This window comes from Octodon degus, unplaced genomic scaffold (assembly GCF_000260255.1).
Source record: "Octodon degus isolate 3935 unplaced genomic scaffold, OctDeg1.0 scaffold00213, whole genome shotgun sequence".
NCBI lineage: Eukaryota > Metazoa > Chordata > Mammalia > Rodentia > Octodontidae > Octodon > Octodon degus.
The window spans coordinates 3,616,407-3,633,906 of NW_004524789.1; the positions used below are offsets into that span (position 1 = coordinate 3,616,407).

General features: G+C 39.8%; 1 protein-coding gene across 2 annotated transcripts in view; it reads right to left on the bottom strand.

The window, feature by feature from the left end:
- The window catches only part of Foxp2 (forkhead box P2), a 271,499-nt gene that overhangs the window by 59,397 nt on the left and 194,602 nt on the right, over positions 1–17,500 (bottom strand). The window contains exons 4-6 of one of the 2 annotated variants that reach the window (XM_004644865.3): positions 13,139–13,276; positions 11,829–12,035; positions 10,117–10,294 (exon numbers count right to left, since the gene is read on the bottom strand). In XM_004644865.3, the coding sequence (XP_004644922.1) occupies positions 10,117–10,294; positions 11,829–12,035; positions 13,139–13,276 (523 nt within the window). Of the gene's footprint in view, positions 1–10,116; positions 10,298–11,828; positions 12,036–13,138; positions 13,277–17,500 lie in introns of both variants that reach the window. The other variant, XM_023705056.1, reaches the window with a different exon arrangement.

The following is a 17,500-nucleotide window of genomic DNA, read 5'->3' on the forward strand; positions in this document are numbered from 1 at the left end:
AGGAGAAGCAGAAGGCCCCCACAGAAATCAAAGAAAAACAGCTCTCTGCGACCTGTCTGCGTAGGGCTCCTCTCCTTCACTGGCCCTTTTCTCTCTGACCTCGTCCGTCACTGTCCACGTTTGGTTCAGCTGTTCGCTTCTGCCGCCTACTCCACCACCTGGGGCACTCGCGCTCATCCCAGCCTGTGCTGGGCCAGCGCACGGCTCCTGCGCCCGTCTCCCCAGGGCTTCCTCCCTCCTCTGCTGAGCTGACTCTAGGTCCCTCCGCTGGAGCCTTGCTCCATAGTATCAGTGCTGTCGGTCCCACTCTGCCGCTGAACATTCTTTAGTTCCTATCCTACTCTACTCTGTCTTTTAGAACATTTATTGATTCCTGAAACCATCCATCAGCTCACCTACTTCTTGACGTCACCAGTCTCTTTCCACTAGTTTTACTTGTATATGAACAGATATTTCTTATTTTTCTGCATATCCCCAGTGCCTCAGACAGTACTTCATAGGTGCTCAATACATACGTGCTATTTCATTCATTATAAGAAAATCACGTGGTCCTTAAAAACACACTGATTTCCGCACAGGTAGTCTATGACTCTTAACTATCGTCCTATCTTTGAGCACTGTCACCAACAAGATCAATGTTTAAAGAATTATAAATGGAACCAGCTGCTTTTAACATTTGGCATCTTTACAATACACAATGCTTTGCAAAGCTATACCAGGTAATGATGTTATTAATAATTTAGTTTATGGGTTTTGTTAATAATTCAATTAACGTAAATATCCACTTACATTTGCATTGAAAAGTTGTGATCTGGTCATGCTATGATAAAATAACAAATGCTAGGCACTTTGGACACCCTCTATAAAGATTTGGTAAATAACTCATTCACTATCCAGGGTCTCTTAATTAAAATCTGAGGGATATGACTTTTGAATGTTTTATGTGTCAGCAAATACAAGAAAAAAAAAAAAAAAAACTTCAGTGGCATTGGCTACCAAAAATGTCTGCAGATTACAATCCCTGAGGGACATTTTAAAACTTGCAGTGTCCTGACCACAGCTCATACCGACGGACCCACAATTCCGGAAGCAGGATACAGGCTTCCGTACTTGTGAGGTCCACAGGTGATCCCAGGGCGCAGATACCTTGGGCTAGGGTCATGTAACAAGGAAGCTTGCTTTGCTCTGAGGAGAAAATATTCACATCTGATAATTACTCAGTTCTTTGCTGGAATTAAAACTGCTTACAAATACAAAACAACTAGCCAACAAGTGCCATAGGCTTTTGAATGTTTTATGAAGTTTGAAAGTTTGATGTTTGTAAGAATTGATTTAGATTACATTTCAGGCAGTAATATAGAATTCAGTTAAACAATGTTCTATGGAGCACTAATCTTAGCTGGTTTCTTTTTTTTTTTTTTTTAATGTATTTAGTACAGCGTCTACAGGGTCTCACTACATAGATTGGACTCCCAGTGATCCTCTTGTTTGCAGCCTCCCAAGTGCTGGGATTACAGGCGTGTGCCACCTCACCTCTCTCAGTTGCCTACTCAGCACACCCCGGGGCAGGTCCAGCATGGCAGGCCTGGGGATCAAATCAAAAAGGCGTGGCTCATGATGCTTCGAAGTTCATGATGCAGGTAGAATGGTTCTGAGTGGTTGAGTGACAAAAACAAACAAACAAACAAACAAACAAACAAACTTGCATCTTTTGTTATTTCGATTTTGCCTTTGGAAAAAAACCCAAGCAATATTTTATTCCACAAGTTTTTGCCAAGTTTTAATACCCGGAATAGGCTTAGGATTCACCCGCTAACCCCTAACCAGCGTATCCTTCCTGCAAACTCCAGCCTGTCTGTCACAGTCCCAGCAACCTGACCAGCTCTCTGGAAACTCTTTCGCGCTAAGCGTCACATATCCATAGAGCTTCCCTGTCCCTGGGAAGTCACTCCTTTTCCAAGTTCTCATCATGTCTGTTCTAACAGATATTCCATTTGTACATTCTTGAACATCAGTCACTATCTGAAGTGCTTCTGTAGGATCACTTATATATAATACTCTAAACTCACTACTTTTTCAAATTGTTGATGCTATCAATATTCGGGGATATTAGGCTGTCTCCATTTCAGAGATGCAAATGCTGAGGCACAGAAAGTGCAGTGACTTTCTCTAGAATTAAAATGTATCTTATAATTAGTCATTTCATTTGTTTATCTTTTTATCGAGCCAGGGTCTCACTGTGTGGTTTAAGCCCACTTGAATTTACAGTGGTCCTTCTGCCCACGCCTCCTGAAGGCGGGGAGGATGGGCATGGATGGCCATGCCTGTCTCTCCCTCTCATTCTCAGGTCATTGCTTGCAGAATCCCTTGTGAGGATTTCTCCTCTGGCCACCGTGCTTCACAGCTCGCCGTCTGCCCGCTGCGACACATGCTTCATCTTGCCCCTCTGCCCTTTATCTTTCTCCTCTGCATGCACCATGGAATATTTTACTTAATTCACTTGTTCTCTGACTTCTGCAGTAAAGTGAGAGCTTGCTCTAGGATGACGGGGACTTTCGTTTGTCTTCTTCACTGTGATCTCTCCAGTGGCTGTAAGAGACCTACAGTGGGTATGAGTTCAGTGAATACCACTTGGAAGAGACTTTTCATTTGACTAGAAAACTAGCGTACTGGCAAACAAGTGCTAGGAAGCAATATCAGAATGCTGCACAGTAATTGTCAACTTTTATCTTAAGTGAGTTATCCAGTTTTTCTCAATAATTTCATTTAAGGATAAATATTAAACTGGTCCCCAAGGTTGGGAATGGGGGTGCATGTCTGTAATCCTGTAATCCCAGCATTCCGGAGAAGGCTGAGGCAGGAGGATCGTGGTGGATTCCAGACCAGCTTGGGCTATAAAGTGAACTCCAGGCCAGCCTGAGCTGCATAGGAGACCTGTCTCAAAAGAAAAAAAAATACTGCCCAAAAGTTCCATAATTACATAATTTCAAAATGTTGCCCATACTCATAAAAAACTGGGAAACTGTATTCCACTCTTGGTCATAATTTGGGCAGGTTCTTATTCACTAGCAATATTATAAATAATTTGGGCATGTTCTTATTCACTAGCAATATTAAAAATAAAGGCTATGTTTGTTTTCACAGGAGTTCAGTGAGTAAGAGAAGAAATCCTTAATTACACTACGTCTAATACTTTAGGTATAGCATCCAATAATCTTTAATTCTGCTCAGAATATATGGAATAACTACACACGTTGCAATGCTGTGTGCTACAAATGAAATAAAATTGGTAATTTATACTAATATTATACATCCTTGCATCTAAAGCTTATAAATTTCAATGACTTTACTTATGTAAAGCATCATATTGTAGTCTTTCCCACACTCAAAAATAGAAGACTTATTCATTCAATGTTCTCTTTTCTATATCCAGTAATTGCATTTTATCATTAAATAATTGTATACATTATAATGCAAAGTGACATCTACTATAAAATTTTTAATTATTTACTTACTAATACTCTTCTTTTTGGGGGGGAATTAAATTCAAAAATTGATAAAATGAACTTTGCTAGAATTCTTTTCATTGCTCTTTTTGTGAAGCCAGTTGTCACTTAGTGCTGATAATTTGATTTGCGATAATACCATGTATTATTTATTTATTTCTTATTATTTACTTTGAAGAACTACACATATAGCCAAAGGGACAGAAAAATGGAGAGGAGCACACATTACAAATCCAATGTCTTTGCCAACCCTGATTTGAGTCTCTAAATTTTGCCTCCAGAAGACAAATCAAGTTGTGGGGTGTCTTCCAGATGTGTATGTGTTTCTGTATACTTGGCCACCTTAATACAAGGTAAATTTAAATCTCTCAAGGAAAAAAGATCACCTTCAGATACAATGCCCATTTTAGCTTGTTTAATAAGAGCTTCATCAATTACATATTTTGTCCAAATGCCAAATTACAGGTAGTAAAATGAGGTATTTGGATGAAACTGAGATCAAGACAAGTATTTATGCCAAAGAAGAACCTTCACGGAAACAGGATATATAAGATTCAAACAACAACAACAAACAAACAAACAAACAAACAAAAAAACCTCACATGATTTTATTTAATAAATTGATAGGCTTGAAAAGTTTGAATTCTATTATGAAAACATTTAAATTTTTTTCTCATCATGATATTTTGCTATGACAATGCTGACACTCTGCTTTTGTGTCTTCTTCTCAAAGAATTGTCAAATATTATCTTTTAAAAATGTTTTATGGAGGCTGGGGATACAGCGGCATAAACACCTGCCTAGCAAGTGCAAGGTCCTGAGTTTGATCTCCAGTACCGCCAAAGAAACAAACAAACAAACAAACAAACAAACAAAAGATTTATGAATTAAGTGGAAATAAATTCATTTTAATGCTATATATGCTAGTTCATTAATTCTATGAAACTCTGAATGATCATAGTATTTCTCTTTATTTATTTACTGAGGTCTGGCCAGAGAGCTCAGCAGATTAAAGCATCTGCTTAGGTAGACGCAGGAACCGGGGTTCAATCCCTGGTGTGCCACGTCAGCCCTGTCCCCGGGGTGTGCTGAGATGCTGACTAAGACTGGGCGTGGTGGCGCTTGCCTGTAATCCCAGCATTTGGGAGGCTGAAAACAGGAGAATCATTACAAGTCCCATCTGTGTAATGAGACCCTGTAGATTCTGTACTAAACAATTTTTTAAAAGCAATATATTTATCCACAACTTAGTTTCTACACATAAAACTAACAGCATCTATAGGCAACCTTACAAATTTTTATTTATGCTGCATGGAAGTACTGTATATTTAAACTTCAAACCATAGACATACTTTCAGTATAGAAAGCTCTGAAAAAAATGTTTTCCCCTCCAACGTCCAAACTGAAACGTTTTGGCACTTGAAAGGGAATCCGAAAATTATGACAGCAGTTGCGCATGACACGCCTTGCTGGTGTTGCTGGCGCGGTCACGTGGGGGCGTGAGGGGTGACCAGTGCCAGCGCACGATCCCCGATTAAGCGAAAGACCGCATGCCGGGCAAGGCAAAGGAGGCGCTTGGCTATCTGTATGTATCTTCCCTTCCATGAGCAGGGAACTGAGTCAAAGCCAAACAGCTGATTCAGGCTGTATGCTGAGACCAAAGGGTGCTGCAGCACACTCTTGCGTGAGTACACAGTGCACTATGACTTTTTTATTTCTGAAGATTTTATTTTGCTTTTTACTCGGAAGCTCTTAGATTCCAAGTCTCCTGGTTCTACAAGGTGTTCATTGAAAATAGCACTGGAGGGCCTGCCAAATAGCTCAGCAGATTAAAGCACCTGCAAGCAGGCGCAGGAGCCTGGGGGTTCAATCCTCGGGCCTGCCACGCCAGTCCCACCCCCGGTGCGCGCTGAGACTGCAGTTGAGACTGGGCGTGGTGGCGCGCGCCTGTAATCCCAGCTCTTGGAAGGCTGTAAACAGGCGGATCACTACGAGTCCTATCTAGTAGTGAGACCCTGAGCACCCTGTAGATCCTGCTCTAAAAAAACAAAAAAAAAAAAGCACTGGCTAGAATCGATCATCCCCTAATGGATGATTTTCAGAGAGCTAATGGAAGATTTTTAAAATAACATTTATAAATTTAAAAACATGTAAAGACTCAGAGTGAAACAAAACTTTCACCAGCAAACTTCGTTTCACATGCAGATGGGACAGAGACCTGCTCACATCTTCTCAAGTGCGTCCAAAACTCCCCGCAGAAGCCTGAAACTGGGCTCGCACCGAAAGCTCCAATTTGTGTTCGCGACTTTTCCATCTTAACAAAGCATGCAGCGTGCACAGGGCCGGAACGTTTGCAGTCTGAGGTGTGACAAGACTAGCACCCGTTTCTTTTTCCTTCTTCGCAGCTTCACAGACCGGATTTTTGTCGTCCCGCTGAATTGCAGCGAGGTCAGGGCAGGGTTCTTTTGTTTCCCGAGTCACCAGGAGCTTCCGCAGTCGCCGTGCAGGAAGCTCTGGCCGGTTCCCCGAGGCTTGGCTGCAGGCCTGCAGCAGCGCTGGAGCCCAGCGGGGCGGTGACAAAGCGGGATGCAGCCGGCGACTTCACACCGCAGTGCTCGAGCTGATGGCAAAGGGGGCTAAGAGGACAGAGGCTGGGGAGCCCAGTAACCTGTGGGCGTGGTGGACAGGTGTGGGCGTGGTGGACAGGTGTGGGCGGGAGCGGGGTGCCAGGAAATTTACAGTGGTGAACGATTTAAAGCTCATGAATTATATATATATATATATTTATATATACATATAATTATATATATAATGTATCTATGTATCTATATCTATCTATCTCTATCATCTATCTATCTATCTATCATCTATCTATCATCTATCTATTTATTTTGGCAGAACTGGTGATTGAACTCAGGCCCTTGCACTTGCCAGGCAAGCGCTTATTCTGCTGAGCCATCTCCACGGCCCCTTCATGAACTCTTTCTGAAATTCTTCATTTAACTGAAGGTGGGAAAAGTAAAACTTAGCACAAGGTGAGAGCCCTTAGTCCTGCCCACCTGCGAGTATGCGGTATCCCGGGACACACAAAGCTTTACCTGCTGTGCGGATGCGTCAAGATGTAAAGTGCTTATTCAAATTCCCATTTCCTAACTAGGAAATAATGGCACTAGGTTATTAAAATATGTCACCCAATTAAATAAATATTTGATAGACAAACTTCACAACTTATTAAGTAGCTTTATAAGTAGTATGCTACTTTGAACATGATTTTCAAATTTATCCTTTTTATTTGACTTCTGTGTACCTGCCAGTACTCAGACACAAACCTCACGCATCCTTAGTAATTTCATTGCCAATTCTACACTGAAATTCAATATTAGACGAGTGTTTAAGATGACTAGAAGTACTTAATGTTTAAAATAAATTACGTTCAAAGTATACAATACATAATAAAGAAAAACAGTACAAAGTGACTACTCTATTAAAATCATCTGATTTTATTCCTGATATTTATGTAGTTTTAAAGCCTATTTTAAGACCCTGGTGCTTTGCAGTAGTCTGAAGATGTAGTGTTATAGAGATAAAATATAGCATGTTTTAATAGCTGTGAGGGACACATTACCCACTGTTGCGTGTACTCTCACTGGGTTTCCATATGACCATTACGTGGGGTCAATCAATCAAACAGTCAAAAACTTGATAGAAGGTGGACTGAGCAAATGATCATAAGACCGTTAAAAATCACTGCTCACTAGGGCAGAAATGACTGTGTATCTGTGGTTTCTCTCATCCTAATTTTGGAACGGAGGTACACTATCGTAAAACCTTACAGTGATCCCTTACTAACTAAGAAGGACTCATTCCAGGACCCCTGCTGACACCAAATTTGTGATGCTGGAGACATTATAGAAAACTGTGTACATAGAACTCGTAGGTAGTCTATACACAACCTCCTGTACATTTTTGATTACTTGTAATACTTCTAATAGAGTAAGGGTTATTTAAATAGCTGTTGCTTACAGTGTAATTACAAGGAAAATATTTGGTAGATGTTCAGTACAGATTGTATTTTCTTTCTTTCTTTTTTTTGGGGGGGTATTTTAGTAAGGTTCTACAGGGTCTACAGGGCTTACACGGTCTCACTACATAGATCTGACTCACAGCAATCCTCCTGTGTTTAGCCTCCTAAGAGCTGGGATTACAGGCGTGAGCCACCACGCCCAGTCTCAGTCACAGTTTCAGCATGTCCTGGGGGTGGGGCTGGCAAGGCACCGTGGGGATTGAAGTAGTTTTAAAGCCTATTTTAAGACACTGGTGCTTTATAGCTGCCTAAGTAGGCCTTTTAATTCCCTGAGCTATTTGTATCTTATTTTTTAAAGAGTTGCTTGAATGTTTGTGGATGGAATTTACTCATGCAGAACCCATGGAGGAGGAGGAGGTCCAAGTACGGTCCTTTACTGGAGCTGGTATACTCATAACATTCTGCCTGTGTGGACTGGTGGCCTCTTCGATGACATTTTTCACATGTATTCATCTAAATGACAGAAGTTCTAAACATGGCTCTAGTTTGTTGAGTAGTCACCACGAACAGAACTTTGTCAGTGAGCGAGCTAAAGTTTTAGCCCTGTGTTCATTTAAATAGATTTCTTCATTTTTTTTTTTTTTTTTTTGTGGAAATGTGTTTTAGTAATTTAATCTTTTCCATTTAAATTACAAGTGTCCTGCTCAAATCAAAATTTTTTCAGATATCCTCATTTTCCCTCTATTCTGTGCAGCTCATATTTTGCTATTTCTAAGGGGGAATACAAAGTAGAAGAAAAAACATGGAGATAATTCCTTCTAAAGAAACATCAAAATAAGTGAAAATGTTCATGTCAAAACTGTTAGAATAGTTATATCACAATAAATTTCATCGCTCAGTGATTTTTGCTTATTTGGAACAATATCATTTTAAAATATAGTTTAATTAAGTTGCATTGTATTTCTATGAGTGCGTACATTAAACTTCCTTGAAAAGTTTCAGTGACGTTATTAAAATGAGATTGTGGTAAGTCATCTATTTCTATTGAGGAAATACTCGTGTGATTATATCCGATGTACAGATTTTTATTTAAATTTTAATGAAAAATGTCAGATAAAATTATTGCTATTTTAGTGTAGTTTTTATCAAAGAAATCTTAGTTTCCATTTAATTAATTTATAAACTCCTTTTTTTTATATTTTAGTACAGGGTCTACAGGGTCTCACTATGTAGATCGGACTTGTAGTTACCCGCCTGTGTTCAGCCTTCCAAGACCTGGGATTACAGGCGTGCGCCACCACACCCAGTCTCCTTTCTTTTCTTAATCTTATTTCATTTGGGCTCAAATAGTATTTATTTTTCTAAAGAGTAATGACTTGGAAAACACATTCATTACTGTGGCGACACTAGAGAGCATTCCAATTTTGGGGGAAAACAGCTCAAAAAGGGGTTTACTGCCTTGTTTTTCTTTCACTCTTTAAATTTTAACTTTCTTGATTCCCTAGAAGTGATTCAGTCATGTGAATGTAAAGATTTGAATCCAAGTGAAAGAAAAAACTTTGGCAAAAATACCAAAGCGAGGCTGATTTTATTTATCACAATATTTTAATTTCATGTGCCACTAAGCATTGATCAGACTCATTATAACATCTAACTCTATTTACTTGATTTTAATTTTTGTATACTTAATAGTTTTTGCTTTTCTACAGTGTGTCTTAGAGAATCAACAAAATAGAGCAAATACTTCTACACTGTGAACCCTTCTATGACAACCATAATTAATTTGAATTAAAGTTCCCTGGGATTAATGCTTATTCCAACAAAATCCAAATGTAAATTAGAATATCCTTTTCTGAAAATTAATGATATATACTTCTACCTGAATTGACACTTTTGGCACCTGTCATTAATCATTATTTTCCTAAAAAGTATGAATCATGCTTGTGTACAATCAGATCATGGTTCACTCAGAGATTTTTTAAAACTGAAAAATGAATAAGCATACAGTTTATAGCATTGTAAAACTATCATTCATAACAGATGCATAGGCAATACTAGTTTAGAGAAAACAGTACCAATACCATCCCCTGAAGACAGGATGTGGTCCCACCAACCATAACTTCAGGAAGTGATCCATGAAATACCTAAAACTTCTTTTTTGTTTGTTGAGACTTTAGTGTGAAGACCGGGATGTTTTATGTTTTTTTCTATTGTTCACCAAAAGTCACTTCAAATAGAGTGCAGGTAGCTCTCCCAGCACCCGGTTCCCTGCAGAGCCTTCTGGATATTCAGCAGCGCTTGAATTGTGTTGCCCTGATGAATTGTTTGCTACTTATATGTCTAATAAACGCACCCTTCATAGCCGACAAAACACTTAAAAGCAGTCTTGCTACACACTTGAATGCAGAGTATAACGAAAATTCTGAGCCTCAAGAAAATGGGTCGTGCATCCTTTTCACAGTCGTGTTTTATTAATAAACTTCTCTGAATGCCATAAACACAAAAAATATTTCAAGTTATGAGATGGGTGAGGTGGGGCAGAGAGGGCGAGAGTAGGAGTGAGTGTGCGCAGCACGCTGTCAGTACCTTGAGGCAGTGACTGGACGGGAAGCGCTGGCTGGCCCGGCGGCGGGATGGAGATGAGCCCCTGGCGCTGCAGGTTGAGCAGGTGCTGCTGCTGCTGCAGTTGCTGCATCTGAAGAAGTTGCTGCTGGAAGACAAGCTGCTGCGCTGCCAACTGCTGCTGCTGCTGCTGCTGCTGCTGCTGCTGCTGCTGCTGCTGCTGCTGCCAGTGTCAGAAAACCCCAGATCAGTGCGCAGCCCAGCCCCTGGCCTATGCGCGCTGCGCTTGCATCTTTGATTGCCCTGACAGGGTTGTGCTCGGCCTAGGCTCAAAGTTCAGGGGCAGAAGGAGCAGGCTTGAGCTTTGCAGTTGCCGTTCCCTGTAACGTTAAATGGCACCACAGAGGCAGGGAGCCTGTGCTAGGAATAAGAAGCAAGGTCTAGGAATAGTGTGTAATAAAGGTTCAGGTTTCTTTTTCCCTAAAGAAATTTATTACAGATAATCATTTATCTGGACAAGGAAGAGCAACGCTTCATAGACACAGTCAGTGGCCACAGTGCGCTCTTTTCCCCCAGCTGAGTGTGTTTGACCTGCGGAGGCCCGTGAATGTGGTCTCCAGTGGTCTATTAGTACACTGGGCTATAGCCTTCACAGGACAGGCCTGTTAGCGCTCCGCCTCTTTCTCTCCTCTCTGGTTCGAATATATTAAGGGCAGAATTATGTCCAGGCCAAAAAAAAAAAGTGGCCTTATTACCCCGAAAAGTGTAACTTCCAATTTTGTGAGGCATTCCAAGACAAACCCTAGTTCTTTGGACTCAGGAGGGTACGAGATAGCAGTCACACTTCAGAGGAAGACAAGCTGCTGGGGAAGACTTTTCCTTTTTAGTTTGGGGAAAAGAGAAACTTCTGATGCGCTCAGTGGAAAACAGACTGCATAATGGAGCAAGTCATGTGGATTGCCCAAAGCCTCCGGAGAAATAAGGGCGCAATTTCTATTCTGTAGTTGATGGCTGTCTGAAATTCTATTCACAAATCCAAACAGAAACAAAGCCTCAGGAGGTCAAAACTGTTTCCTGTACGTTTGCATAATGGGCAGCTTGAAGACAACAGCTCTGATACCTGCTGATCAATTTAACTACTTCAACATGTTTTGTTTGTATTATGTTTATATTTGATGCAATCCGCTGACAAGCGCAAGCTAGGCCCGAGAAGCCAGCTTGTCAGTTTGATTTATGGGCATATCAAACTGTAACTTTCTACTAGCCACTCAGAGCCTACAGTAGCAATTCATTAATCAGGGGCCTGTGACTTTGAAATCCGTGCTCAACCAGCTTCGCCCCTGCTCAGCCCCACCTCGAGCAACGGGCTAAATCTGCATGCGTGTTCCCTGAAGTGCACCACTGGGAAAAAGAAGGTTCCCTCACCAACGTGGGTTCTCGGTGAACACAGGATAATGAGCACTTTGTCTACCACCCAGCTTGCTCTTTGTCCACTGTGATTCATTAGGGAGCGTTAGGTGACAGCAGCCCTGAGCTGTGACTCTCAGGTCCCAGGCCATGAAGAAAGGGGAGTTTGAGAGTTCCACTGTCACTGTGACGGAGCTCAGTAAAAATATATAATATTGCATCCCTGACAGCAAGAGCCTAGTCATAGGAGGATCTTGGCCTTTTCTCGCCTCTCAGAGCACCTTCCCAGTACCATCCTCTCAGTCATCAGTGAAGTGGCCAGCTCCTACCTCTTTCGCTTGCTTTCCAGGATGCGGCGGCGGCGGCGGCGGCTGCTGCGGCTGTTGCTGTGGCTGTTGCTGCTGCGGCTGTTGCTGCGGCTGTTGCTGCTGCTGCTGCTGTTGCTGCTGCTGCTGCTGCTGCTGTTGCTGCTGCTGCTGCAAAAGCTGAAGATGTAACTGCTCTTGCTGTTTCTTGTAAAACTCTTGTAGTTGTTGCTGAATAAACCATTTTGACTTTAATAAATAAAGGCAAAAGTTTCATGTATTATATATCTCCTAAACCTTTTCTAGACTGGCACATGGTAGAGTAGCCCTTAAGGCTCACCTCACGAAAAGGAACAAAAAAGATACGCATCGGACTAAAGGGATAGCCCTACGTATAACAGCCCCCCAAGGTAGCTCTGACATTGTCCAAGCCAGAATCCAAAGCATCCTAAATGAAAAGGCGCAGAAAAATCCGAATTTTGAACGACCAGAGTCAAATTAACGCCCTAAATTGACACATCTGAAATCTTACTAGCATATAAAGTAAGTTATACTTTTATCACTCATAAGAATCAAAAGGTAGTGCCATACAATCAGGTGGCCTCATCCTTAAAGGATAATTTCATCTATTAGATATTGGAAAAATGTCAGATTTAGAAAGACATCTAACCTGGTGCCATCATCAGAGATGGTACCAGAGTAATGGAGCAGCAACTGAGGTTAAAGTACATTGCTTTTTCCATGGTAAATAAATAGATAATACAAAGTTTATTTTTTTATTCAAGGCTCCAATAAGATACATATTAGAAACATCATTTTCATTATTTGAAAAGATGTATGTAAGGAATTTGTGGCTTCACTACAACTAACTTCTACTAGATGATAGCATATTTCCAGAGAGGAAAATTTAGGATGCTACCTTTCCATGTTAGTAAAATTGTCATACTTCATATATATGTGAAATTAAAGGAGAACTAAAGCGTTAGGGCTTTTAAAATAAACAACTCTGTGATGTTTCTTTGCATTTTTGTTGGTAAATCTATAAATCAAATGTACCTAAGTATTGAGATATTTAAATATTGAGTCATTTCCATTTTTCAAATCATACATCTTTCTGCTCTACTTTAGACTTTGATAAATTTAAAAAGAGTAAGGCGTGTGTTTTTCCTTAGGCGGTTCTGCAATTATGATTAAGATGTTCTGCTTGTGGTCTCACTCGCTGATGTAGTGTCCCCTTAAATGGAGACTGAACTGTCAAGCACGCCCCTGTACTGCAGAAGGCAGGGCACAGCTTTGAGCCAGGCTAGGACACCAAAGCAGGTAACCCACATTACCTGCTGCAGCATGACCGCCTGCTGCTGCTGCAGGAGGGCTTGGAGCTGCTGAGGAGACAACACCTGCTGCTGCAGGATCTGCTGCATCTGCTGCGGGGTGATCACCTGGGGCGTCATCATGGCCACCGACACAGGCACCTGGCGCAGGGAGAAAGGACAAGGGTTGGACGGTCCGGGATCTCTTCATGTACTTGCAACTGCTCCAAAGCCCTGCCGCACTCAGAACCAATCATTCAGTACATTTCACATCAGGCAACTATGGAATACTATTAACTTAGCACCATGTTAAGACACTACTTTCTCAGAGGTGTCCGATTTCATCAGACGCCAAGTTTCCACCGCACACCTCTTCAGTCCCGGGCGAGGATGGCTGGGCTTGTGCTAGTGTCATTCAAAACTGCTTCATACAGCAGTACTACCTCATCACTGTTCAGCTATAAACCAGAGGTTTTTGGAAAGCTTTAAAGGTGTGATTAAAATGAAAAATAAAGCTAAGCAGTATGTTGATATGCATGTCAATATGTTATCTAAAGAAAACACATGTGTGTAGGATTATATACTTATAGAAAGCAACCACCACATTGAAATTTTCACATATATATCATTTATACTATCAGAAAACAATACAGTGACACATTTTATTATACCAGCACATGCAGTGACCCATACAGAAATTTTTTTGACATATACACATGTAGATGCAAAACAGATATCTAGAGAGGTCTACTGAAGGAAGCTTCATCGGCTTGGTACTTCAGTTTCTCCTTTAAAGTTTTTCTTATTTCAAGCAACTAAACTTCCATCACAAGGTCCAGGAATATAGAGTCTACCCAAAGGTTATTCATTAAATTAAAGGAAAAAAAATTGCTTAAAATTTCCTTTCCATCACTTTCTTTTTCTGAAAAGTTTCTGAGAATAAGAGGCAAAGACAAAAGGAGGCCATGACAGACCCAGGGGAAAAGGAGGAAAATACCAATAAGCGAAAGCTCTGGGAGCACGAGTCTCCAGAAAGAAAGGGCGTGGAAGATAGGTCTGGTGCAGCAAGAGCAGGCACAGGACAGTTCCAGGGTGGAGCCTGGGTGCCCTGCTTGGCTCAGGGGCTCTGCTCGAGGCTCTGCCACCAGCAGCCAGCGCAGCTTCAGGCAGCTGGTCCGCTTGCCGAGTCTGCAACCTTTGAAAAACCAATCACGTGCTTTCCTACAAAAACAATTCATTTTTACTGCAAATACAGGAAAATATAAAATAACCACTTTGGGACAAATATATGGGAGAATGTGTCTTTGAAAACAAGAAAAAAATTAATAAACATGGCTCACAATTTATATTCATAGTACTTTTTAGTGCAGTTCAAACATTTCCAGAGTGGCACTGTAGGCTATTAAGAAAGGAGAAATTGATATTACAAAAGGGGAAGGAGGAGAAAGAAAAGAAATCTAGTGTGGATTAATTCTTCTTTCTCAAAACAAAACAAAACTCCCAAACATTTCATATTTAACACCAAAAGATACCTGTGGCTTTTTTTCTCTCCCATGCTGTCATTTTGAAATACAGATTAAATGTAAGGTTTGTAGTACAAGAAAAAAAATGACAAAATAATTCGTGATTTTCAAAAATGTTTCTAGATTTTAAAAGACTATATTGACATGCATTAAATTATTATATTTCAATGCAATAATAAAAACAGTCTGAAATATATGTTGTAAAAGTGACTCCCCCTATAATTTGCCCAAGGGGCTGGTTGCTTTATAATGTTCATTGCTTTTTTAATTTTTTTCCTTTTCGGAACCAGGGATTGAACTCAGGTTCTCTTCTTTCATAAAAATGGAATGGGTAGAACAAACAGGTTGTAGGGGAAAAAAAAAGATCTTATATATCTACAGAAATGCCTTTTCTTCTGACAATCATTTGACTTATCTTTAAATAAAAAAGACTCAAATTGGAAGGCAGAGATAGACAAAGACAAGCATGTGAGCATTTAAAAGTTGCCAATGTATATCGATTACATAGATGCAGATAAAGATAAGCAGGTTGACATGTAACTACATACACATATAGGTATGTGATCATTAATGGCAATGTTTTCATAATGAATGCTCTCATTTAATTATCTGTATAGCTATCAATAAATGCACTTGATTTCCAAGATGATCATTAACAGGTCAACTTCTGCTCCTCATTTCTCTGTGAATGGAGTTGTCCATAATATACTGAAAATTTATAGTAAGATTTCCATCTATACATAGAATATGAATCTAGAGTCTAGTGCTGCTACAGCTGCTCTGGTTTCTGAGCAAAGTTAGAGAAGTTTCCTAGTTTTAAGTTCATGCATTTTTCTTACCATGTAATTCATTTTTATAATGTACTTAGATTAATTTTTTTAGTCTTACAATGTTTTGTAAGTACCTCAAAATACTAATTATGACATAAATGAGAGCATATTGCATCATGGTCTTAAATTAACATCATATGTATTTAGTGCTCACATACATGTGGAGTTTTGCAAATATTAGGCAGCTTCTGGCTTTCCTTCTAGAAAACTGCCATCTAAAACAGCATTAAGGCACACAGAAAGGTAAACCAACTAATCCACAATTAATTGAACTCTAATTCCATAAGAGATTTACAAAAAAATACAAGCTAATGTTAACTGTATAGACAGAAAAACACAGATTCACTTCTGGTTTTTTAACTTTACAAATAAGACAAAAGAATCCTCTAAGTCTACATATAAATAAACACATCCACAAAACAAAGATTAAAAAGTTATTTGGGATAGCAACAATAGACAAATTGTTTTAGTAAATAGAAAATTAGTTTTTCTGGCAACAAAGGCCAACTCTATGTTATACGTAGACTAATTTATCTTGTTTGGCAATTAATTTTCAAAGAATTTCAGTTCAGTTTGCGGTGACACAATTACTTTCTCCTCTGCTACAGTACTTGCTATCATCAAGTACTCTGATAAGCGAATGATATAAATAGCTAAGTGAATACAGACAAAGTAATTCGGACTCTATACTCCTCATCAATATTTGGGAACAAAAATCATTTGATTTTAGAAATGTGTGGCTAGCTTTCTGAAACACACCTAGAATAGGTGGTAAAATTACTAGAGTGTTACAATTCAGAAACTACTTTCCGTTAGCTATATAATTCCATTCATGCAAATATTCCAACAACAGATGAAAATTTAGATGTGTGAAGAGGGACAGTGGGGGAATTTATCTTAGAAGAGTTCCGGTAAGGAGGCGAATGGAAATCTACTGGGTCTGTTATCACCTAAGTCCAAAAGAACAGTAGGCTTTGAAGAGGTATGTGAGTGAATAGGTCAGTCATAACAGTCAAAATCTTCCAAAGTGACAGAAAGAACTAAGGTCAATTTAATGAGAAATTTATTTTCTCTTCCTACTTATTATATAAGCAGATTTTTAAAAATCCCTGATGTGGGGCACCAAACAGGATTTCTATTTACTTCTATTTATTTTCTTAGCAGATGAATTAAACAGAGACTTTATTATGTTTTTGATGTACCAAGCAGGACTAAGTAAATAAACAAAGTTAGGGTTCTGCATTCTGAAGTAAGAAAGGAAACATTTTGAAGCTGTTTTGAAACTTGTCAGACTACTAAAGACAAACAAACAAACAAAAAAAGATATCATCCTAGAACTGGTAGGTGATAACTTTTGTTTTTAGAAGCATCTAGTGTGCTCACACAGTGAATATTTTTCTGTTGTAATTCTATGTGACCCTCACTGAAGGGGTCAGGCAAGTTATTAGAAGACAAAGCAGGGATCACGTCTCTGGTCAAATGAATCTGAGGTATGATTGCAGAAGTTGTATAAATGGAACAAAATTTTTGTTTGACATAAAGACGTTATCTTTTTACAATCCTGTTCAGTTCAAGCATTTCTGAAAGTGTTGTGCTTGCATGTTAAGTATGTCACTTAATTAAACATCCCAGTTATGTAGGGGTGATTGGAAACATTCTTCGCAGAGCGACAGGCCCAGTCTCTCCTTGCTGAATGTGAATCGGAGAAAAAAGCCACAACCTGTAGATGAGATAGATTTGCAGTGCAGCACAATGTCCCTGTAATATGGTCTGCTAACCCTGGCGTGCGGATCCCTGGATGGTTTGCTTAAAATCTGCAGACAAAAGGAGCCCTGAAAGGAGCCATTGCCACCTTGCCTTGAGACTTAAAAAAAAAGTAGCTCAAGATGAAGTACTTGTGTGATAAATAGAGAATTTGTGTTTGTGCTGTAAGAACTGCTCCCATTTTAATAAACTCCCATTTTATTTATATAAAATAATCTGATTGTAACTTTTTGATCAATTTCTTCTGTTCCTTTCTTTGCTCTCTGCTG